This window comes from Pteropus vampyrus, unplaced genomic scaffold (genome assembly GCF_000151845.1).
Source record: "Pteropus vampyrus isolate Shadow unplaced genomic scaffold, Pvam_2.0 Scaffold191, whole genome shotgun sequence".
In the NCBI taxonomy this organism is placed as follows: domain Eukaryota; kingdom Metazoa; phylum Chordata; class Mammalia; order Chiroptera; family Pteropodidae; genus Pteropus; species Pteropus vampyrus.
Window position 1 is genome coordinate 2,162,245 of NW_011888972.1, and position 26,636 is coordinate 2,188,880.

A 26,636-nucleotide genomic window follows, 5' to 3' on the forward strand; every position below is an offset into this window, starting at 1 on the left:
GAACATGGGTATGCAGTTTTTTTTTTAATGGGCAGAAAATCTGAGTTTCCCCCCATCACTTTGAATATGTCACTTCACTGTCTTTAGGCTTTCATAATTTCTGATGAAAAGTCAACTGTTAATATTATTGAAGATCCCTTGTACACGATGAATCATTTTTTCTTGCTTCTTTTCAAGATTCTGTTTCTTTTGTTTTTTAAGAGTTTGTGATGTTTCTAGGTGTGTATGTCTTTGAGTTTATCTTCCTTCAAGCGAGCTTGTTGGAAGTACAGATTAATACTTTTCATCAAATGTGGCAAATATTCTTTCTTCCTCTTTCTCTTGCTTTGGGAATTCTCGTTATGCGTGTGGTGCTATGCTTGATGGCCTCCCATGATTCTCTGAGGCTCTGTTGATTTTTCTTCATTCTTTTCTTTCTGTTTTATTGACTGGGCTATCTCAATAGACCAATCATTAAGTTCATGGATTCTTTCTTCATCCCACTCATATCTAATCTTGAGCCCCTTTAGTAAATTTTTCATTTCAATTTTTGTAATTTGTAACTCTAGAAAGTTGAGTTGGTTCTTTTTAAACTACATCAAACTCTTTATTGATATTCTCTGTTCTTATGCTTTGTTCTCATTCATTGTTCTCATTCTTTCCTTTAGTTCTTTAGACATGGTTTTAATTCTTTGAACATATTTAAAATAGCAAATTTTAAAACTTTGTTTCATAAATTTAGTGTCTGGGTTTCCTCATGGACAGTTTCTATTGATTACCTTTTTATTTGTTTGTTTCGTATGGGCCAATATTTCCTGTGTCTTTGTGTAGCTCCTATTTTTTTGTTGTTGTTAGAAAGTGTACATTTAAAATAATATAATGTGACAACTCTGGAAATTAGGTTCTCCCCCTTTCCCCATGGTTTTTTGTGTCTGTTGTTGTTTGCTTGTTTTTTAACCTCCTAAGTTACTTCTGTATTAAGGTCTTTGGTAGATTTCCTTACTGTTCAGCTAATGACTAGACAGCGATTTGATGAAATATTTTGAAGCTGTGTGTCTCCCAGCCTTCGCTGAAGGGCTGTATGTGTGTGTTATGGCATGCTTTCACATTTAGCCAGGCAGTTTACAACTCTGCCTCACCTTTCTCTCCCTACTTGTGTGGGGCTTCAAGGTCCACTGTAAGTGAGAGGTTAGGGCCTTCTCAAGTCTTTCGTGGGGATGTTCACACAGCTCGGGGTGTGCACATAATCCTTTGCACGTATGTGTCTTTCTAGATTTCTAGGAATAGGTTGCAGCTTTGCAAGCTTCCTGTGGGCATGTCATTCTCCAATTCGTCATTCTTTAATTACTTTTCCAAGTGCTTTGGTCAATCTCTTGATAACTTCGACTTGTGCATCACCACAGGCCACCACAGTTTTAAACAACTTCAGATGATTGCTTTTAATGACTGGCCCAATGGCAGCACTATTTACGTGGAATGGGTTTTGGGTCAGGACAACAACAAGCCCTAAGAATGGACCTGTGAAACTGGACAAATAGTGGTAATTCTTTGAGGGGGGAGTCTTTTGAAACTCCTACCCAATTCTGTCCTCTCTAGTGGCTGCAAAACTGTTGGTTTTCATAGCTACCATGATTGTGAGGCTGTTGCTTTTCAGTGCTGCCATAGAGCTGGAGAGAGGGTGATTTGATTAGGATAACAGTGTATAACACAGTCCATTGTTCTTACCAAGATTCAGTCTTTTGTCTCGAATAGACAGCCCTCAGACTGTTGAGCTTTAGTAAATTTAGAGGATTTTATGATACATGTATATGACAAAACTTGTGTCCAGAATATATGAAGAAATCTTATAGCTCAATAATAAGACAAACAACCCAATTATAAAACAGACAAGAATGTGAAAATGCCCTTCATGAAAAACCGATTACAAATGTCCAATAGGTATATACTAAGATACTCAGCACTGTTAGTCATCGGGAAATGCAAATTAATATTACGGTGAGATATCACTACATACTCATTAGAATGACTAAAATTAAAATAAAAACTTATGTGGACCAACTGAAATTCTTATACATTGTTGATAGGAACACAAAATGATATAATCACTTTAGAAGACAGTTTGACCTTTTCTTGCATGACCTTTAACATACAGTTAAGCAGTTAACCATAGAAACCATTCATTGGATTACTAGGTATTCCTTGGGATAAATAAAAACATATGTCCCAGAAAGGCACGTACATGAGGATTTATAACAGCTTCATTCACAATAGTGAAAAACTAAAAACATCACAAATGTTCTTGAATGGGTAATGAATGAATTATAGCGTATTTACACAATGGAATACTATACAGCCACAAAAATGGATTTTCCATAGATATATTTCCAAGACATTGTCTAGACTGAAATAAATTAGAAATAAGAGTATATTCTGTATGATTCCATAGAAAGTATAGTGATAAAAAGAAAATTGGTATAGATATAACATTAATTAATTAACTAATTAATCCTCTTTATATTCTACCTCATTCCCAGAAGCTTAAATTGCCTTAAAAGCATTACCCAACTACATTCTAGAATAAGGGAAAGGTGAAGGAAAAACATCATAGAAATACATCAATAAATTAGAAGGTGATGGGGAGAGAACCCTCAAAGATAGTTTGAAAAATTACAAGATAATGAGTTGGTGGCCAGGGAGAGGTAAGTATTGGGGAGGATAAAATGATGAATTTACACGGTTTAGAGTGATGCTTTAGCTTTTAGGATGATAGGACAATGAAATGTCCCATACACAAGAAGTACTTCTAGGTTCTCTGTTGATTCTTTGAAATCCAGAAGTTACCCAACTCATTTATCTAAAATATATGAGGCTTCCAGTCAAGATGGCGGAGCAGGTAATCACTGTGCTGGCCTCCTGTCACAGCCACATCAAAGTTACAACTCAACTACAGAACAGCCATCGTCGAGAATCGCCTGAGGTCTAGCTGAGCAGGAGTCCTATAACTACGAACACACAGAAGAAGCCACATTGAGACCGATTCCTAAAAAACATTAGCACATTATGGACTTCGAGGAGTACTGAAGTTCAATAAAATTTAACAGTTATATATAAAAATATGTGAATATATATATTATATATAAAATATATATAATATGTATATTTCCTCAATACAGAGGCCAAATAAATAATACCTTCCCATGAAGAGCTGTTAGTTTATGGTTGTTCATATTTATGAATGTACTTTATCTGCATTGTCCCATTGTTTTGGTTTGTTTATAAGGTAAAGATAGTAATACCCACCTTTGGATAGTTGGGAAGAGTAAATGAAGGCGAAATGGCGCAAATAATGTAAAAAGGGAATGAATGTTACTCCTCCCTTACTGCATGCCATTGTTTACAGAATACTGTAAACGCTGAAAACCATACTATTTGTAGTTTCTGAAATGTTTAGTTAATTCTAAAAGAGGAATGATTAATAACCGTACCTTGTTTGACTGAAGTAAAATTGAAGAAATCCTGGCATGTGTGAAAGGGAGATATAATGAATATTTTTTATGTAATTTCCCTGAATGAAACAGAGAGCACATGTGGAATTCTGGGCTTGCCCTTCTCTGCTGCTGGCCAAGGAGGCCGGAGGAAAGCAATCTTTTTCCAGACACGGAGCCAGTTTTTTGTTCTCTTTGCTGACGAAATATGGAAGGCAGGGTGTGCATGCTCCTCTCACATTTATGTGGCCCAGATTTGATGTGGGAAATGTGATTCTCAAGTGTAGAAATTTGAGAAAGCATGATAACCTGGTTCGCAGTCTCTAATCTCTGTAATAATAATAATAATAATAATATAATAATTATTATTATTATTTATTCTTGCCAATGATTGGTTCAGAGGGTCAGGGCTCTAAATACTGAAAATAAATACTTCTGGAAATGGGATGTAAACAAGACGGTACAATTCTTGGCAGGGTAATCTGTCCTGGCCAAATGCCTGAACGTGTTTTATTGTGTTTATTTAACCCTGATAGCATAACCGCGATAGCTTGTCATCGAAAGGAATAGATGCTGTTGTTCGCATGGGCTCCCTTTCTGTTAGCCTGAGAGCAAAAACCCTCAGTAAACCTGCGTATCTCGTAGATGTGAAGGTGGAGGATGACGCAACTAGGGAGTGAAAGAAGAAATAGGGACAAGGGACCACAAAGAAGCCGCAAGCTTGAATTTTCCTCCAGGATGCTCTCTAATGGGTTACTTTAGTTGGCGATACCATGCTCTTCAAAATTTAAAGAGCATACTGATCCCCTAGAGATTGTCTAAAAACGCAGCTTCTGATCCAGCAGGTCTGAGATGTGACCTGGAATGTGTAGTTCCATCAAGCTTGCAGGTGACCATGAGAGGACATGTCTGAGAACCACTCGGAGTAGCGACGGTGGAGGGGTGGCTGGACCTCTTGTTCAAGGTCGTATTTAAAAAAATTTCAATAAAGATAATTTGGGAAAGGGGAACTAATTGTTAATTTTCGTTTTATATCATCATTAAACTTTTGTACCATAAAATTCAACATCATTGACCAAAAATAAGAACACCCTCAGATGTTTCCATTCATTGCTTCCTTAATTTGCATCCCTTGGTGAATACGCTGTGAGCAAGTTAAATTTGTTCCCCTGCCATTTAGTATCCTAACCCAGGCTGTCATCTGGTTAATGTGTAGAAAGTCCAGATGTGCCTCATGTTGTCATGGAAGAGGTCCTTGAGGCGCAGACAACCACCTGGCTTCCAGCTCTTCCAGCTGATTTTTTCTCTGTGGGCTGATTGCCATTGTTTGTTCCGTGAGGAGGTGAGAAAGCATCTGGACTGCTGCCCGTAAAGGCTTAAGGAGACTCAGCTAAGCAGCCTTAGGTCTTCCAAGCCTTGGGTAGCACAACTCAGCGAGGACAGGGACCGAAGGTCACACATGCCCCAGAACTTAAAAGAGGGACTTCCCTAAACTATCCTCTTTCCTCTTTAATGTGTGGTTGTGGATTCTCAACTCGTCTCCTAATACTGTGATTTTTTTAAACATCATTCACTGTAAATTGCTCCCTTCTGGGACCACTTGCTTTCACTTTTCCCCCCTCTGCCCTAACGGAAGTGAGGAAATCATTCAAAGGACAGCGACGCTGACCACTTCTCCTGTTTCCGTTCCTTTCCAGACTATTCCACAGCCGTTCAGAAGTTTTCCCAGACGCTGCAGTCCTTTCAGTTCGACTTCATCGGAGACACGCTGACTGATGACGAGATTAACATTGGTAAGTGTTTGGCTATGAGGCCACGTGCCTCTCGAGGCTGGTCTCAGGCGGAGCGGCCTCCTCGGTTTGTGGGGACAGGGCACCTCAGCATCTTCCTCCTCTCTGGTCCAGTGTCACACTCCCGGCAGGCCGCTCTGGAAAGATACAGAAGCATTCGCCCCCAGTCTCGTTTCTTCCTCACCAAAAACAATCAAAAGATATCGCTTACGCCTCATTCTGCAGGGAAATTTTCTGTAAAGAATCTAATTCACGAAAATATATACTTATATAAAAGATAAATTAAAAAAGTGATTTATTGGTTTATATTCCAAAATAATTTAGAGTAAGTTTCTTCAAGGAACAAATTCCTTAGAAAGTTTAAAATTAGCATTTAGACCTGTGCAGCTTTTCAGGCGAAGGGAGATTCGCATCTTCCTTGTGGACCGAACTTAAACAACCGGTCTGCGAGCCATGTGACAAGCTGTTTCCTCTCTGAGCCTTAGTCTTGGCCCATGTAAAACGTGGTTAACATCTCTCTCTCTCTCTCTCAAGGATGTCACAAAGGGAGATTGTGGTTGTGTTAGTTGTTATGAAGTTAAGGTAGTGTCAGCAAACTATGGCGCTTGGGCCAATCTTGTTTTTTACCTTTTTGTAAATAAAGTCTGGTTTTTAACAAAGCCACAGTGATTTGTTTCAGTATTGCCTCTGGGTGCTTTTGCGATCTCACAGTAACATGGAGCAGTACTGGCAGAGACTGGGTGGCTTTCCGAACCTAAAATATTTGCTCGCTGGCCGTTTAAGAAAAAGTTCGGTGACCGCTGAGTTAAAGAGTTAGTGTGAAGCATTTACTAGATGAGAACGTTGTAGCACAGAACCATCGTGAATGATGTGATATCACTGAAACAACTTAGTTCTGAACCCCAGGAGTAAAATATGAAATGTATTATTATTGCTATGTTTAAATTTATTTTTCAATTACAGCTGACATACAATAATATTAGTTTCACATGAAAACATAGTGAATAGACATTTATATACCTTACGGAATAATACCACCATAAGTCTAGTACCCACCTGACACCGTACATAGTTATTACAAGATTATTGACTTTATTCCCTATGCTGTACTTCACATCCCCGTGACTATTTTGTAACCACCAATTTGTACTTCTTCATCCCTTCCCCTTTTCACCCAGTCCCCTCCCAATTGGAAGACCATCAGTTTTATCTCAGTATCTGAGTTTGTTTTGTTTGTTCATTTATTTTTTTTTAGATTCCACATATAAGTGAAATCATGCAGTATTTGACTTTCTCTGACTTATTTCACTTAGCATAATACCTTCCATCCATGTTGTTGGAAATGGTAAGATTTCATTCTTTTTTATGGCCCAATAATATTCCATTGTATATAGGTACCACATCTTCTTTATCCATTTGTTTATGGAAGAACACTTAGGTTGCATCCATATCTTGGCTGTTGTAAATAAAGTTGTGATGACCATAGGCTTGCATATATCTTTTCAAATTAGTGTTTTGGATTTCTTTGGATGAATATCCAGAAATGGAGTTGCTGGGTCATATGGTAGTTCTGTGTTTAATTCTTTGAATAACTCCCATATTGTTTTTGATAGCGACTGTACCAATTTACATTCCCACCAACAGTGCACGGGGGTTCCCTTTTCTCCACATCCTCACCACCACTTGTGGTTTGTTGATTTAATGGTGATGCCCATTCTGACAGGTGTGAGGTAAGAGCTCATTGTGGTTTTGATTTGCGTTTCCCGATGATTAATGGATGTTGAGCTTCTTTTCATGTGTCTGTTGGCCATCTGTATGTCCTCTGGAGAAATGTTTATTCAGATCCTCTGCCCATTTTTTTATTTTAATAATTCTTTATTTTTCAATTATAGTTGGCATATAGCCCCCTACCCATTTTCAATCAAATTGTTATTTGTTCAGCTACCTATATCTTTTGATTAGAGCATTTAGTCCATTTAATGCACTTATCGATATATATATATATATCTGTGTGTGTGTATATATATGTATATCTGTGTGTGTATATATATCTCTGCGTATATATATGTACACATATATATGTAATTATTGCCATATTATTAAATTGTTTTCTGATTGTTTTTATAGTTCTTGTGTGTTCCTTTCTTATTCTCTTGCTCTCTTGTATGCTGATGACTTTCGTATAGTGTAATGTTGAGATTCTTTTCTCTTTATTTCTTGTGTGTCTCCTGTAGATTTTTGGTTTGTGGTAGCCGCGTACTTCATATCTACCAAGCTGTGTTCATTACAGTCTATTTTATGTTGATGGTCCTTAAGTTCAAACACATTCTAAAATCGTTACCATTTTTACTCACCCCCTCCATGTTTATGTTTTTGTCATTATTTTTTACTTTTATTTGTGTGTGTTTGTGTGTATCCCTTAATTTATTTTTGTCATTACACATGATCTTTCTACTTTTGTCTTTTAACTTTTGTTCTAGCTTTCTAGTTGGTCGATCCACTACTTTTACTAAGTGTTTGCTTTTGTTAGTGAGACATTGTATCTTTCTTATATTTTCTATTCATATTTTTGATCTATTATGCTTAAGTACCTTTAACATTTCTTGTAATACTGGCTTGGTGGTGATGAACTCCTTGAGCTTTTTCTTGTCTGGGAAGCTCTTGATCTCTCTTTGATTCTAAACGATAGCCTTGCCAGGTAGAGTAATCTTGGTTGTAGGTCTTTGCTTTTTCTCGGCTGAGTCCACCCTTCAGTTGTATCATTTGTGGAGCAGGTAGGGTGATGCTCTGCTGTGTTCTGAAGCGGGCCACTGGGTGAGTTGGGTCTGGAACCACTTGGGAGTGTATCCGGTGCAGGCTAAGGTCAGCACCTGCTTTTACCAGGCTTGAGGCTGCTTTGTAGGAGCTAAAATGTGATCTGCGGTTGGTTGCCTCTCATACTGGGCTTGGAGGTGCTTGGGAGCATTTGGACTGTGAACTGAGTCCGGCTGCCACTTGTGCTGAACTTGTGGCCACTTAGTTGAAGCAATGTTCCAGGCCAAGAGTGGCTGCCTCTTTAAACCAGCCTTGGTGCCATCTGATAGGAGTTACAATGCAGCTTGAGACCGTTCACCACCTATGTTGGGCTTGGGGCCGCTTAGCAAGAGCTACAAGCCACACCAAGGCTGTCACCTGCTTGTTTGGGACTTGCGGATCTTTGAGAGATGTTGGGAAAGACTGCTGCATGAGCCGAGCCACTGGAAGAGGCTTGGGCGGGGCAAGTGAGTCAGTTTGGATGGAGTCTCAGGGAATCACCTGGGCGGGGCAAACATTGTTAGCCAGGTTAATGGAGACACAGATTTGACATCTGCCTGTGCCAGCCAGCTGGTTGGGGGAGAATTCAACAAAGGAATGATGATGCCTGCCTGCGCTTCTATATCCAGAGAGAATTGACCCAATATCTGCTCCTCCATCTCTCACCCTGAAGTTAGTCAGTTGAATTCCTAGTTGTATGTCCCTGGCACTTTGAGCTGCTGCCCTTGCACTGGAGCTCAGAGCGAGTGAATTTGTGAGTGAGCCTGTGCACGGGCCCTTTAAGAGCAGCAGCTCGGTCCATAGCAGCCCTTGGTCTTTCTCAGAAGTAATCCTTGCTGGTCTTCACAGCCAGATATAAGGGGACTCCTCTTTTTGGTACTGGTGTCCTGAACTGGGGAGCCCATGTGGTGCTAGGGCCTCCCTCCAGAGTCCTAATGTCTACACCATGGATGTGGCATCTACCCATTCCATGTCCTGCCCCTCCTACCAGTCTTGAGGCGGCTTCTTCTGTATATATGTCTTTAGTTGTAGTACTTCTGTTCAGCTAGACTTCTGGTTGTTCTCAGTGATGGTTGTTGTATAATTTAGTTGTAATTTTGATGCAATCCTGAAGGAGTCAAGCACAGTTCATCTACTCCTCCATCTTGACCCAAAGCACCCCTAAATGTAGTATTATGTAAATGTTCCTTATATTAAATAGGAAAAATATATAACCTATCATTGTCATTTCCTATGACAATAAGTAATAATTTGAGTTAGTATCTATATTTCTGTGAACTTTTGAATACTCTATCCTTGTAAGTGTTTGCCTTTAAATTAATTTTAACAATACCATACAGAGGTAGGAAATTATCTCACATTTACAGCATGCATACATAGAGACACAGAAACAGAGACCTTTTAGCCGTGAGGAAAATTCACTAGTTTATAAAAGAACACAATTTGGATCCAAATTTTGTTTCGGAGACATTTACAATTTATATCTGTCCTTGACCAGTCAAGTTCCAAATGACCTTCCCATTTTTAAAATAAGGACAGCTGTTTTTAATACTTCAAATATTTGGGTTGCCACCTAAACGACATCATAGGAGTCTAAATCTTCTATCTAAATCTTCTTTTTGAAACTTCAGAGATCAAGTAACTCCACTTATTATTTATTCTGTCTAATTACATAGCTGCCTTTTTCTAATTGTGGAGGCAAAAGATTATCAAAAGATCCTCATCCAGCCGTCTTCCTACAGGAGTGTTGATGGGAGGCTGACTGTCATGGGCTTATTGACCTTGGAGGCGTGATTTCCCATGTTAATTTTAGTTTTTCTTTGGAATCTGTAGAACCTGAAAAACTTGGAGGATCAGCCAGCCTTTTCACGCATGCGCCCAGACCAGGCAGATGTGGTGCATCTCCCTGTAAGATCACTTCACACCCCAGAGGAAATTTTCCTCAGGCAGCTCCACAGTGATTCCGAGCCACCTCGGTATACTCCAGATTCACGTTGGGGGAGCAAATGTTCTTTCTCTATGGAGCTAAAGAGAGTTCAGTCTCTCATTTAACTAGCAAGTATTTTGTTTGGACTCTCAGTAAACAATCCAATTAAAAAAAACCCAAAAGTAAAAGTAGCCACCCATTTTTTCTCCTTTCCCTGGGTTATCTCAACCCGTATCCTCCTTGAGGAATTTCTTAGAACAGGTCCAGTAAATTCAGGACCTGCTACCTAAAACAGAGAGGTCCAGGTTTGCAAGAGAAAATTCACCCAGTGAAAAGTGGGGAGCCAGTGGGGTACAATTGACAAGGCTGGCTTAAGGCAAAGAGTTAGTTACAGGCCTCGATGTGAATACGCACCATGACCTTCCTTGGTAGAAATTTATGATCAGATCACCCTGTGCGGTTACTTTTAGTCACTAAACTTGTCAGATATTTTTACCGAGCCCCCTTTTAATTCATCTAAGGTTTCCAGCACAGAAACACTGTATTAGATGTATCGACATATTATCTTTTGTTTTTTTTTGTACATACATCTGTTTTATGTGTATGCAATTTAGTTCATGCTAGATACATAATTTTATCTTTTTAACCTAACATTTTATTATAAGCATTTTCTCATGTCATTTAAAATTCTTTGTAAGTTTCATGGGGGGGGCGGGGCAAGGACATTGTTTTGTTCACTGCTCTTTTCCTAGTACACACAGGAGAGCCTAGCATATAATAGATGCTTAATACCTGCCTGTTTGCTGAATGAATGAATAAGTGGATGCATTTGAATATCATTATTATAGGAGCTATACTTTATATAATATTCAACTATTGTTGGAGATTTAGCTTATTTCCAGTTTTTCACTATTATAAATAATACTGCAATGAGTATTTTTATGAGATTAAGATCGACGAGTGTTTTGGTTAAATGTGGTGGCGTGACTAGGGAGACGTTTGCATTTGTATTATTTTCTTATTTACTCCACTTCATTCTAATTCTGCAAATCTATCTTGGTCGAAGGGCCTGACTTGTTTAAAAGTTAATGTCATGGGCTCTGGAGTAAGACAGCCCAAGTTTAAACTGTAGCATTGCATTTTATTAACTGTGTAACCTCAGCAAGTGACTGTACCTCTCTGAGTGTTATTTTTTCTCGTCTGTAAGACGGTAACGAGGTGATCAATGCCAAGTGTGCACAGTGCCTAAATGAAGGTTAGCTATTTAGTGATTATTGCTAATATAAGATTTGATTTCTTTGTACTTGGCAATGGACTGAATGTTTTTCTGTGTCTTCCCCAAATTCGGGTATTGAATTTCTGTCCCCCAATGCGATGATATGATGAAGTGTGGCCTTTGGTAGGTAATTAGGTCACGAGGTGGAACCCTCATGAATCGGATTAGTGTCCATTTTGTAAGAGACCCCATAGAACTCTCTCACCCTCTTTCCATCATGTGAGGCTACAAGAGAAGTTGGCATTGTGCAGTCTGGAAGAGGGCGCACCCCAGAACATGACCGTGCTGACACCCCAATCTTGGACTTCCGGTTTCTGGAACTGTGAGAAATAAATCTGTGTTGTTTAGAAGCCCCCTGTCGGCGGTATTCTGCTATAGCAACCCAAACTCAGTAAGACAGAAATTGGCACTGAGAAATAGGGGTGCTGCTGTACCAAATACCTAAAGATGTGGAAGGAGCTTTGTTACTGGGTAATGTGCAGAGCCTGGAAGAGTTTGGAGGTACAGGGATTGAAAAAGCCTAGATCGCTGCGAATGGAGTTTTAAAAGCAATTCCGGCACAGAATATTGGCAGACATCTGGACGGTAGGTGGAGGCCGTTCTGATGAGATCGGAGCTAGAAACGAGGAACATGTTATTGGACGGTGGAGGAAAGACCATCTTTGTTATAAAGTGGCACAGAACTTGGCTGAATTGTGTTTGTGTTCTCGTGTCTCGTGGCGGGTAAAACTTGCAAGCAATTGTTGATATGAATGTCCAAACCTGTAGAGAATGTTAAGGAGTTCATTTGAGCCAAACTGACGACAATCGTCGGGAAGCAAAATCTCAAAGGATTGAGAGAATGCTCTGGAGAATGGCATTTCAGTTTATTTTATACATTAGAATCAAAGAAGGTCATGTAAGGAGGGTTACGCTGGCTAAAAAGTAAAACGGAGAGACACATCATTTTTTCACATCAGCGGGTGCAGGAGAGTTAACAGTTAACATTCGCAGCACGTAGAGATGGTATGCGGGGGACGAGATGATAGTGAGGGGTCTGTGGTTAGTGCTGCGGTCTGGACGTTGTGCCCTGAGGGGTCCGGAAGGAGAGATTACCTGGCCTCCCAAAGGTATGTTATCTCCGATGCATGGACAATAAACAGGCTCACTTAAGGTAAAGATTGACTTTTATCAAGGAAGCTACAGGCTTAGGACGTGAATACCCGCCAGGCCCCGCTTTTAGTTAGAGATTTTGATGGTCAGATAATCCTCTGTGGTTACTTTCGGTCTCTGGGTTTGTAGGGCCGCCCCTGAGCTTGTCAGGGTTATTAGGTGGCCCCCTTTGGCCCCCTTTTCATGCACACAGTAAAACTAGATATTTGGCTGAAGAGATTTCTAAGCAAAACGTTATGCAAAAGGGAACCAGAACTTTAAAGATGTGGACAATTCCCTGCACGTCCGTATCACAAAAAAATGAGAAAGTGTGCTTGGGAGAAAACACTAAGGGTGTGGCAAACCTACCATTTCAAAAAGGAGTGTGTGTGCCAACCACGAGTTTAATCAACCATCTCAACTAAAGCCAGGGATTCTGCCAGCAGCAATGTGCCAGCTGGGACCAAAGGCAACAAGAAAATGGCTTGAATGAAGGAAGATCATCCCCTTGTTAAGCCCTATGGGGCCAGGCCATAGACCTGTTTGGCTGCGAACACATACTGTTATTCAGGACAAGGGAGGAAGGGACCGGAAGGTGTTTCAGAGATCAGCAAGGCTGCCACTGTCACCACCTGCATAGAGTTCAGAGGCGCCGGGGTGCAGGGCTGCCTCCGTTAGCGTTCAGAGCACAAGAGCAATACCCAGGCAGAGCCCTGAGGGTACAACAGCCCTGCTCCAGACAGAGAGCCTAGGCATGGGTGGGGACACACAGAGAGCCACAGTGCGGACAGCCCTCCATTGTAATAACCGTGTAGGCGGTGTTGCCACCTCAGTGGGTCTGTGAGGCTGGCCCGCCATCCCAGTGGGTATGGAATGCACAGAATCATGCCAAGGAGCGTTGTTCTCCAGCCTTAGGTCTCGCGGGACTGGTCTTGCTAGATTCGGACTTGCTTGGGACCTGTCGCCCCTTCCTTCTTTCCTCCCTCCCTCTGGGAATGGGAATACCTGTTCTATCCCTGTCTCGCCGTTGCATTTTGGAAGCACAGGACTCATTTGCTTTCACAGGATGACAGGTGGACAGGAATTTTGCGCCGGGATGATTCCGGAAGTACCTTGCATCTTACCCAGATTTGATTTGCGTACTGAGATAAGACTTTGGACTTTAGGATTGATATTAGGTTGCTGAGATGGAATTAATGTATTTTGCATGGGAGAAGGACATGCATTTTGTGGGGCAAGGGACAGAATGCAATGGACTGTATGTCTGTATCTCCCCCAGAATTCACGTGGAAAGCCCTCCCCCACCCCCACCCCGCTTAATGCGATAATGGCAGGAGGTGTGGAGCCTTGGGAGATAGATCAAGAGGGTGACCTCGTAAGAGGGCCCCAAGGGAGCAATCGAGCCCTCTTTCCATTATGTGAAGACACATTGAGAAGTCAACAGTCTGCAGCCCCGAAGCAGGCTCTGACCAGAACCTAGCCATGCTGGCACCCTGACCTTGGACTTCCAGCCTCCAGAACTGTGAGGACTTTCTGTTCAGTGACATTTTGGTAATTGCAGCCCAAACTGACAAAACATACGAAAATAACTGCTACTTGCCTGTCGGTTGGGGACTTTGATGACTGGAGATGCATGACCATAATGGCTCATAAACAAAAATACAAACGATGCCCTGGCACTGCCAGGTTCCCGTGGGAGCCCGTGGGCTCCAGGTGAGCTGCTGCTGGCTGTGACATGTTTGCTTCTTAACTCAGTTAACATCTGCCTGCCAGCTCCAGAAACTCAGTTATCGTTGGACCGTTGCTTTTAGAGCTGCTGACTCGTGAACTGACCTATTTTGATGGGGACCGAAAAGGGACTTTGAGAATTTCACTGGCCTGTCATGGTCATTGTCCTGCTTGACTCCATGATTTCAAAAGCTGGATTTGCGGTGGGAGAATGAGCAGCGGGCCAACCGCTGGAGCTGAGGCCCTTTGCAGGCTTTGGGGGGAAATCTCAGAGACCCTTCTGGGCGTCTGCGCTGGGGAAATGCCCGTCGCTTTGGAAGGTGGAGTAGCAGAGCGTGCCATGCTCTCCAGTTGCTTACTCTGGTGGCCTGAGTCGGTACCCCTTCTGTTTCACTGGGAAAAAAAAATGGCAAAAGTACAATACAGTTAAGATAGCATTTTTCATGAGCTTTTCGAGTTCGCATTACACGTGAAAAGGGCTTTGCGGTTCTCTCCATGATGGCTTTTCGGGAAGGCTGCAAGAGGCGACCATACGTCTGGCGCTGCTCCAGAGCGAGCCAGAGAAAACTTACCTGTTGGCCAAACAGAGCCCATAGTTTGTGAGGCTGATGCTTCAGTTAGATAGTGAAGGGCCTGGAATACCTCATGAGAGAGTTTGGATTGTATCTGGAAGCTCATGGAGAGCAATACACTGATGGCAGGAGATACGGAAGGAGGACGGAAGCAGATTTCTAAAAGTTTCCTTAACCTTAAAAGTGCTGAGGATTATCTGGTGGATTTCACTGCAGAGTCTCACATTTTAACCCTGAGTTTCTGTCTTGTCATCGCTAAGCAGGGTGCCTGTTCGGTGAGCTCTGGTAGCATAGTTCTTCCCTTCTGTGCATCTGGCTTGCTACCTCTGCCCCACAAGATGGCAGCCATTGGGTTTTAGCAGTGTGTTTGTTTACGCCTGGACAAATGAAAGCCACTGCTTAAAAATCTCAGAATATAGACCACATTTGTATTCCCGTCATCCTAACATATATGAAGAACGTTCTTTGTGGGCCAGGCAGATTGATTTGAGGTCAAACTTGCAGGTAGAAAGTTCCATGGGCACCCATTACTGCTTTCTGGGAGAAGAGGGCTCAGATGAAGTTCAACATTGCCAGCCACCCCAACCCCCGGACCCCATGTTTTTGTTCAACATGAATAGCATTCATCGCTAAAAACTTACAGCCGATCATAAACGTCCAGATTGGAATGAAGCAGGGCTTAAGAAGTAGTTGCCTGGGGGGCTTCTGTTGCTGTTCGTTTTCTTTTTCTTTTTCTTTTTTTGTAAAACCGGTTGGACCATCTGATGAGAGGTGGACAAAGTTTAGTCGTTTTAGGGTCCTGCAGATCAGACATCTTAAAAGAGGAGGGATACCTAACGTGAAAAAGAGAAACAATATCAAAGTTTATATTACAAGCGCCAGGAGTTAATCCCAAAGGCCCAGAGATTTTGAAGATGTCAGTGGGTGAAAAATCTTTTGATTATGTAATGCCACTCATGGCCGTTTCTGAAGCTCTCGAGATGGGTCGATAGCGCTCTTGGTGACACTGTCCACAGTCTTGGCCATCTATCATATTAGTGTATATGGGGACTGAGCATCTCTCCAGAGTTCCTTAATCCACGCAGTGATTTGTTCAGGGCAAATTCTAGCCCAATGCATGGTCTGCCGTGATGGTGAGTTTAGGTCGAGTTACTAGGCTTCAGTGAACAGTCCTTCAGATCCTCGGGGAAGTTGAAAGGCAGCCTGGCATGTCTGGGGGGATCTGGGTTGTTAGGTTTTAGTTCTCCATGACTCCAGGTCAGATGGGAGGGCGAAAATTGGAATTGTTACTTTGGAAGATTATACCTAGATAATGAAGGGAATGGGAAGGATTGGAACTTTGCTATTTGCAAATTGGGCAGGGTAGCATGATCCAGTCTGATTAAAGATAGGTGCTAAAACTGTTTTTTTTTGAGAGAGAGAGAGAGGAGGACGCCAATTAAATCTCAACCAGACACGCCACAGTTTGCATACTTATAAGCGACCCACCATTAACAAGAGATGCAAAAGCTCAAAGCAGGGGAAAATAAATCTCTGAAAATCCAAAAGGATGTATTATACACAATGCATCATTTTCCATTGAAGCACAAAATTTCTCTCTTTTGGTTAAAGTTAATCTCAAAAAATATATATTCTCGATTAAAAAATAAGGCTGGTCTCCTTAGATTTGGCCTAATTATTGACACAGTTTCAACAGCAATGGTGATTTGTCATATGGGTTTATTTAGGTTACTTTGCTAGAAGTTTTCATAAAGAATCTTAGATTGGACTTTTAAAAGCCCCATGAGGCTAAGAAGCCAAGCTAAGATTTATCCAACCTATTTCACGTACAATACCTATAAATTTGAAAGGTGAAATTTTTTCTTCTCTAGATCCCCCAAATATCCTAAAGGTTTTGGACCTGGCAGGAACAGACTCTCCTTGCTCCCCTGTCAGGCTGGGAATTCTGTAAGTCAGGTTTTCAGCCTGGTTTTCCCAAGAGGGCTTTGTATGCGTTGGCTCCATGAAGTCAACCTTTGCTCCTTAAAAGCATCTGATCGTATCTGATTTAATGAGCGTCATTTTCCAATATGACATTCCAGGCAAGGCCTGGGTTGTATAAACAATATTTTCAATCTTGTCATGGTAACAAAGAGGACAGTCTCCTGTTAAAACTATGCAGAATAAGTATATTGTCATGGAAATAATATTTAATAGGAGTTTCTGAATCATGGAGATAATTTGGAAGACAGTTAAGATAACATTTACAAATGTTTTAATTTACAAAAGCATAATCTACTAAATTGTTACAAGTTGTAGGTAGCTTACAAAGTAAGAGAAATGGATTCCTTATATATATAAAAAAGAGAATATTTTAACATCGATGATATTCTAAACAAAATCCTCAATCACCCCCGTCATCAGTTTATTCAGTCCTAAGTGATCTTTGCTGTACTTGGACTTGCATTAGTGGCCCCACGACCTCATTTGGTTCTTGATTGGAGTTCTTGAGATCCTGACTGAGTTCACTGGCGTGGTCCCAGAGTTTTTTACAGGATACCACCAGCAGGCTGTACATGGAAGTCCTTTTCTATGGCGGTCTGAGAAAAAGCCTTTGTTAACAATGAACTACTCTGCCTTGTAGCCAATTGCAGGTGCTGTCAAGGGTGCATTAGATTAAATTGAAAAATACCTGGATGAGGAAAAGATTGAGATGGCTGACGTTAACTTACCGGTCTTCATTTTCAAAAGCGAAAGATCTAATGAGAGTTCATTAGGAGAATAATAAATAATAAATAATAAAGCAACTGACAAGGACAGGCGGTTGCTTCTGGGGCACACAGTACAACGCAAAACTCAATCCAAAAAAAGTTTTTAGACAAAATATCAATAAACATAATGGTTTCTGTTTTCAGAGAAGAGTGGATGTTGCATCTGATTTATAAAAATGGATGAAGATGATCTCTACAGAGAAAAAAAATCTTCAGATGTAATGTAATAATACTGACATAAGGTACCAACCGTATGGCTAGAATATACCAGAAAGACGTCAAGACAAGGAAGTAATCAAGTAGGCCCTCCACGTCTGTGTGGTAGTCAGGTTCCATAGGGCAAGAGACGTGAGTCCCCCATGGGAACCGGTGATTTGAAGATACTCATTCAAATTAAAGAAGTAAGTCGCGATAAAGTTAACATTTAAAAAATGACTTAAATTACAACTGCTAACACTCTCCTGTTCTCTGATACCAGGCCAGACAGTGCTGGGAATCTGATAGAGACACATCAGGGTCGAGGGCATTGACATGCGTCTGGGAGCTTTCTGTACAGTATGCAACATCTGAAACATGTACATTCAAATATTTTACCCCTGCAAATTTAAACTAGGGAAAGCTAAGCATTCCTTCTGATTTGACAGAGCTTCCCCTGCAACTCAGACATGAAACCCCCAATTGCTAACCTGGGCACTGAATGTTTAGGGAGGTGGCTGGATTCACTCTATCGCTGTGGGGAGAATGTTTATTAATGAGGAGAGTTTCAAGGAAAAGGAAGGAAACTTGGAGTATTCAGAGACAGGTAAATGCACAAGTCTGATGGGAGTCGCAAGGAAAGATGGAGCTGGGTCTTATATGTGAGGACAGGGTGGTCCTTTGCACTGTGCTGGTTTTTCAGGACACGCAAGGGTGAAAGATTTCTTTACAGTCACTTTCCTACATCTGGGCTCAGGTAAACCTCAGCCTTGTCGGTGGTCTAAGATTCACAAAGCAGAGCGTAACCCACAGCGCTTTCAGAGGACAGTGCCAGCTCTAGGGCCCTCTGAATTCCCATGGGGGCATTTGACGGAAGAAGGGGGCATTTGTGCAGAATGAGGAGACTACGAGGCATTGAGTGTCACCCTCTCCAGCCCTCATGGACATTTTATACTCTCCTGCCATGCTTCCTATCTTACCGATCTGGAGAATGCTGGTCAGGCGCCAGCCAAGGACGAGTAAGTGAATGACAGTTTTCCAGGAACACCCGTCAGTCAGCCCAGGCTTCGGGCCTGTCTGCCATTCGTCCCTGCCCCAACGTGAAGGTCACATCAACTCTTCTAATTGCACACTCTGAGAAGCTTTCCTCTCCATCTTGACCCTGCCACCATCTTATATTCATGCCAATGACCCTGGTGACACCTTGGCTCACTGTTTATGGGGAAACGGTAGGACTTAGGCACATGGTCTTGTAGTCGGCTGGATCTTGGTTCCGATCCAGGCCTATCCATTTATTAGCTATGTGATTTTAGGCAGTTTTCATTTAAAAAAAATAAGAATTGAGTTGATTGGTATTTCTGCATTATAAAGTAACCATACTTCATTATAAAATGTGGAAATATAGAAAACAGAATATCAGTAGCTATGATTTGCTGAGCACATCCTATGTGCACAATGCTTTGCATCCAGTGCCTACTTTTAAGAGCAAATCTAAGGAGGTAGACTGAGGTTAAGAGAGATTAAGAAACTTGCCCAGGATAACATAGCTAGTAAGCAGCTTAAGTGGGATTTTACATCAATTCTTCTTGACACCGAAGTTTATACATACATGCTTTCCACTCAAAGAACCACAATTATTTGGATGTATTTCCTTCCAGTCCTTTAAAGAAACCTGAGCGTAACATACATAGTTTTAATAATATTTTATGTGTGCTTTTTATAGACAATGTTTTCTATTCTGCTTTTTCCATATAATATTTCATCGTAGGTGTTTTGCCGTGTTTATACATTTTGTGTTCTGCTCCTTTTTAATGGCTGTAATAACAGTCCATTACGTAGAACTACTTCATCATTCCCCAATCCTTGGACTTTTGTTTGTTTGTTTTCAATTATTCCTTATCATTAATACCATCGAATGCCTACCTTTGGGCATAAAGGTTTCTCTTCCTGTATTCAGGATTATTTTTTTTTACATGTGGTTTCCCAGAAGTGAATTTACTGGCTAAAAGGTTATACAAACTTTTAAGCCTTTCGATCCATATTCTAATCCTTCATGGGAAATTTCCAGCCGTTTCGGAAGTCAGTCCTGAATAGCGTTAGGAAGATCCCGTGACCTTGCTGAACCACAGTTTTCTCATTACTCAAATGATAATGAAAAATAACGTCAGATTTTAGAAACATGTAGCATAGTGTCTTGCCTTTCCTCTTTCTTTCGCTAACATTTTACTCTTCCTCCTGTGAATATTTTTAGGGACAATTCATTCTTGCTGGACTCTCCTTTTAATGCTGTGGGACTGCTAGATGTTATCGAAGAATACTGCTATCAGTTTTCTGAGCTATGCTTTGTAGTGATGGCGGGGCCGGGAGTGTCGCTGATGGTGGTGGTGCTGGCGCCAACAGTGCTGGTTCTGCAGGCCTGTTTTCTTCTCCAGCCTGTTTTTCTGAGTCATCATTCTTCTTATCTGAAGAGAGGACAAGAGTCGAACTCCTTCCCCCTGCGCTTTTGTGACTTTTCTCTCCTACAACACTCTACTGGATAGTGTGATCTTACTCGAGCTTTGCTTTTCTTTGCATAATTTCTGTGCTGTGTTAGCTTTCAGAAAGCGCCATAATGATCCATGACATTTGGTTAAAAATATACTTAGTAAGATGCCTTATAGGACTTTATCACTCTAAGCCAGAAATAACCATGGTCCAAACCTTCTTGAAGCATTTGTCACTGCACTATATACGTGAGCAAAGAAGAACGAATGTGAAACCTTTTGGGGAATCAAAAAACCATTTGGGGGGCAGTTAGAGAAGAGGATATGACAAAGGTACTCTGGCTGTGACTGGCAACTCATCGTTTTCTCATGGCACTTAGAGCATTGCATTGGGGTCCCCTTCTGACTGTGCAGCTAGCTGTGTTACCTTGGACAAGTCAGTTTCCATGCCTGGACTCCTATTTCCTTTAAGAATAAAATGAAGTAGTTGCACTGATATACACGATACATACAAGTCTGAGCCTTTTAGACAGCGGGTTATCAGAATGCAGAAGCTAAAATCAGAAGCTCGACCTTACTCCTACTTCCTATCTGCTGCATATACCTCAGTGGGCCTTAAAGTCTTCTGATTACCAACTAAATAAACTTACAAGGCCTTTCAGAGACCACACAGTGAACCATGGGGGTTTTCTTGACGCAGTAACTTAATTTTAAATTGATTTAACAACTACTGAAGTGCTTGTTAATTGAAAGTACATATCGAAAATCTCTGACCCAGACACCTCAGTGGGAATGGTTGAGAAATAGCCTCTGAAAAGCTGTTCTTCCATAAAAGTAATAAAAACACTGGCAAAATTTCCAAAATCGGCTTTCTGAGAACTCTGGAAATTAACCAAAATTTGCAATACAAGGTGTTTATTTAAGGAAAATGGCTGAATAATTGGAATAACAGTGAGCTCTGTGGTGTTTGCCCTATTGCCATCCCCTTTTCTCCAGCTCCACAGTAGCCTTTAAAACTAACAGCTATACAATCATGGAAGTTGAAAAACATCACTTCTATGGCTGTCTCAGAGCTGACTTACTGCAAGTGGATTTTTCCTCAGAGAATTTGTCAAAAACAATTAGTGGTAATTTTTTAGCACTTCAGCTGCCTCAGGCAGCAGAAAGAACAGTAGCAAACAAGAAGCCGAATAATAAATCCAACAAGAAAAACTGGAGAATAAGATTTCCACAGCGAGCTTTAAAAGTTGCAACATATTCCTGAAAATCTAGCAAGTCACGCACATGTGTAGGACTTTGCTATATTTGAGATTTACATCTGTCCAGAAAAGGTTTGAGAAAGCTCTAATCTCTTGCTTCCGGCGAACCTCAGAGATCTGTGCGAAGAAGTAAAGACTAAAACAGAGTTAGTTATAAACCAGCTGGCCAAGTATTGAAGGCAGATACCAGCACATACACAGAGCCCTTTGACAAAAGCTGGGAGACTTATTTGTTCAAAGAATTTAAATAAATCTTTGTCCAGTCATTAGCTGACCACTAAGCTAAGTGACCGGAGACTTCATTGGATGAACATGTCAAGGAATACAGACTTTATAGAATTAGTCCATGAAGTTACTAAACAAACAACAGCAACAAGAACAAAAAAAACACGGGAAAGGAGAGCTTTCTGATTTCCAAGGTTGTCACATTGCATTATTTAAAATGTTTATTTTTCAACAAAAAAAATTACAAGGGCTGCAAAGAAATAAGAACAAAATGGCCCATGAACAAGGACAACAAAAACCCAACAATAAATAGAAATTGTCCTTGAAGAAGCCGAGTCATTGGACTTCCTAGGAAAAGACTTTCAATTACCTAGTTTAAATATTATACATTTATATTATGATTTATATAAAAATAAAAATTCAGTGTACTTAGCTTAATAAAAAAGAACCACTTAACAGTTGTGCACTTGTAAAATACAATAATTAAAATGAAAAGTTCACTATAGGGGCTTAACATCAGAGTTTTACCGAGAGAAGATAGAATGAGCAAACTTAAAGACACATGAATTGAGATTATTCAGTCAGAGGAAAATAAAGAAAAAGTAATTAAGAAAATAAATAAAACTTCAGAGACTACAGATACCATCAAGCATAAGAGCACATGCATAATGGGAGCCCTAGATGGAAAGGAGAAAAAGGGCAGAAATAATGTTTGAAGAAACAATGGCCAAAAACGTGAAAAATTTGGTGAAGAAATTTAATCTGCTCATCTCATAAATTCAACCAACTCGAAGGAAGACAGACTCAAAGAGCTACATGTTTAAACACATCACACTCAAACTGTCAAAAGACAGGAACAAAGAGAATTTTGTAAAAAGAAAAATAAGAGGAAAATGTCTTATCATGTATAAGAGATTCTCAAAAAAAAAAATAACAGCTGACTTCTTTCATCAGAAACCATGAAGATCAGAAGGTAGTGGGTTGACATTCAAAGAACTGAAGGAAAAGTCTATCATTTATTAACTTGCAACCTTATCACAATATTATTGGCTATATTTCCCTTCACAGACGATTACTGTGATTATTGGAGTGATTATATCGTGAGGTATAAAAATGTCGAATCACTATATTGTACACCTGGAACTAATATAACTAACATAATATTACATAGCAACTTTACTTAAATAAAAAAGTTCATGAAGAAAAATGTCTATCAACCAAATATTGTATATCCAGCAAATCTGTCTATTAAGAAACCGAGAAGATAAGACATTCTGTGGTAAACAAAAAACTTAAGGAATTAATCATTAACAGATCTGCCCTGGAAGAATGGTAAAGGAAGTCCTTCAAGCTGAAATTAAAGGACATTAGAGAATAACTAGAATTCACATGAATAAATAAAGATCACCAATAAAGGGAACTACATAGGTAATATAAAAGACAGTATAAATGTATTTTTGTGTTTAACTTTATTTTCCTGTTGGTTTTAAAAGGCTACTGCATAAAGCAGTAATTATGAAATTGTACTGATTTTAAAAGACTACTATGTAAAGCAGCGATTATAAAATGTATAGAGATGTAATTTGTATAACGATATAACAAAATAATATAAAGGGGGCCCAGATGAACTGCTTTGCATGTCTCATGCCTCAGAGTTTTGGCATATTAAACCAAGATAAAATAACGTTTGGACTGGGCCTAAACCAACCTCGTGTCCCAAACTATTTGCAAAGATTACAGGAAATCAGATATTACGACTACCAGACAGATGACTTCTGGACTGAAAACTAAAAATTTCTTTAACCTTAGCATCGCTCTTTTATGTTATCTGTACCAAGAGCAATGCCTTCCTTCTTTGAATGTAATTGTTCCCCTTCCCTTTCTCATAAATGCCCCTCGCCTTTGCCTTCTAATCAGCGCTTTCCAAATAGCTATTTTTTTTTTTTTTTTTTTTTGATCTCAAATAAAAGTTGTTGCCTCTCACTTTGGCCTTTATTTTTTTTTTTAAGTCTAGCAACAATAACAGCATGAAAGATGAGGAAGGGATGGAGCTATGTAGGTCCAAAGTCCTATTACACTCCTGAAATGGAATTGTCCTTAATCTGAACTAGATTATTATATATCGAGGTGTTAATTGTAACGCCCAGGACAACCACTAAGAAAATAACTAAAAATATATATCGTAAAAGAAACAACAAGGGAATTAGAACGGTAAACTAGAAAACAATTATTTAACTCAAGAGAAAGCAGTAATGAGGGATTGAGGAACAAAGGCATAAGACTTTTAGAGAACTAATAGAAAAATGGAAACCCTATCTTATCAGTAATTAATTAAATGCAAACAGATTAAACACGCCAATCAAAAGGCACAGATTGGCAGAATGGATGCAAAAACATGATCCAATTGATCTCCGTCTAAAGAGTCATACATTCATTACCTTCAAAAACACAAACGAATTGAAAGTAAAAGGTTGGACTAAGATATACCATGCAAACAGTATACAGTAGAACTGGAGCAGCTGTATTAATATCAGACAAAATAGACTTTAAGACAAAAATAGTTACTAGAGAATGACATTTTATTATGACAAGAGTCGGTCATTCAAGAAGACAGAACAATTACAGATATCTGTCTATCTATCCAAAAATAGAACTCCAAAATACATGAAGCAAAACTTAAAGAATTAAAAGAACAATTAGACAATTCTCCAGTAATGGTTGGCGATGTCAACGCCCCATTTTCAATAATGAATTGAAGAACAATTGGACAGAAGGTCAAGGAAATAGAAGAGTTAAACAACACCATAAATCAACTATACCTGACACACATTTTTCAGAACACTCCATCCGAGAAATGTAGAGTATATTTTTTTCATGTGGACATGGAATGTTCTCCAGAATAGATCATAGGTTGAGCCAGAAAATAAGTCTCGATAAATTTTAAAGAATCAAAATCATACAAAAGATGTTTGCTGAACACAGTAGAATGAAATTAGAAATCAGTAACAAAGTTGGCAACTCAAAGTGGATCAAGAGGCTAAAAGTAGGAGCTAAAACTATAAATCTCTTAGAAGAAAAGATAAAGGTATAAATCTTCATAACCTTGACTAAACAGTGGTTTCTTAGATATGACAACAAATGTACAAGTAACAGAAAGGGTAGATGAATTGGATTTCAACAAAATTGTAATCCTTTATTCTTCAAAGGACGCCGTAATGAAAGCGAAAACACAGCCCATGGAATGTGAGCAAATTTTGCAGGTCATCTATCTGATAAGGGTTTATGTCCAGAATATATAAAGTGCACTTACCGTTCAACAATAAATACAAATAACCCAATTAGGAAATGGACGAAATAATTAGATAGGCATTTATCCAAAGCAGATAATATAAATGGCGGATAAGCACATATGAGGATTCTCAGTATCATTAATAATTCGGGTAAAACAAAACCACAGTGAGATACCGCTTCAGACTCACTAAGATTGTGGGTATCAACGGGACAGACGATACGAAATATTGGCAAGGCGGGGAGAAATTGGAACTCTCATACATCGCTTTGGTAATATAAGGTGTAGATCATTTGGAAATTTCAGTCCCTCAGAAAGATAAACAAAGAGTTATATGATCCAGCGATCTATGCTTCAGTATGTTCCCCAAATAATCGAAAACATGTGCACACGAAAATCTGTGCACAAATGATTATGATTGCATTATTCATAATAGCAAGTAAATCAAAACAACACAAGTGTCCATCAGTTGATGGTTAATCAAATGTGATATAGCCATACAGTGGGACAATATGTGGCAATAAAAAGAACAGGATTGTTAGTACAGCATGGAATAACCTTGAATTAGGCTAAGTGAGAAGACTGCACATTGTGTAATTTCATTTATGTGCAATGTCTAGATTAGGCAAAACCATAGAGACGGGAGGTAGATGAGTGATTGTCTGAGTGTAGGGGGAGGTGGAAATGGGGAGTGATGAAAAGGATCTAGAATTACGTAGTGGCGATGGTTGCATGACTTTTAGAAAACACTAAAATCGACTGGGCTGTACTCTTTCAAATGGTGCATGGTATGATATGTAAATAATATCTCGATTTTAAAAGCGATGTCGTCTTTTAGGAAAAGTTCGTTTTGAGACATACTTAATATTGTCAAATTTGGAGTTTCTTCGAGAATGATGAAGGCTGACTCATTAAAAGCCCAGCTGCTGGTAGTAGTAGCTTCTCCTGTCTCTGTTTGAGAATCTGTTCAGGTGGTGTTTAGTCACCTAATCTTTGCCTACCTCTACCTGGAAATGTGTGGGCAGTGTGACAGTGTAAGACCTCAGCTCTGGCAGCAAGCCGGGTGCGAAGGGGACACCTGGCTCTGCCGTTAACTTCCTGTGTGAGCGTGAACAAGTTGCTTAGCTTCTGTGAGCCTGAGTTTTCTCCTGTTCAGATAAGGGATGATTAAATGTCCCCGATAAACTTACTGTGAAGGTTAAATTCTCAGTCAAATGGCTTGGCGCACTTGGGTTTCAAGACATTAATCTTTGCCTTTTAATATTCTAATCTGCTACTTGTCACGTTTCCTTTAGAGGCAAACTGATCTTGCTTGGAAATGTGCCAGAATAACAACAACAACAAAAAATCTCTCTCTGACTCCTTTTGTAGTATAAAATATTTGGGGACAGGAGGTCAGTGAACATTTGCGTTTTTTGCTGTTTACTCTTTCTGAATAGGGTGTTTTTCTTCTCCGTGCCGAGGTCGAGCTTTTAATTGGCAGTGTTTGCCAAGGTGATTTCCCTGGGCGTGTGCAGCAACTTAATCCTCAGAAGAAAGAAATGCCATAGTCTTGTGCCCCGTGTTGACCGCAAACTTGTTTCCTCGGTGCTAGGAGTGCTGCTTTCGTTGTCCAGTTCTCTTAGGAAGGGAAATAAACCTATTTGTGATCGAAGGATATAACTATGGACACATTTGTTTCTCTTCACGCTTCTGGTATGTTCGCTTTTATTCAGATTCCACTTCAGAATACTCTTCTTGTTTCTGGTGAGAAT

At 40.0% G+C, this 26,636-nt stretch overlaps 1 protein-coding gene across 1 annotated transcript in view; it reads left to right on the plus strand.

The window, feature by feature from the left end:
- OPHN1 (oligophrenin 1) overlaps nucleotides 1-26,636 on the plus strand; it is a 273,349-nt gene that overhangs the window by 89,261 nt on the left and 157,452 nt on the right. The window contains 1 exon segment of the mRNA XM_023537451.1: nucleotides 5,162-5,257. Within this exon segment, the coding sequence (XP_023393219.1) occupies nucleotides 5,162-5,257 (96 nt within the window).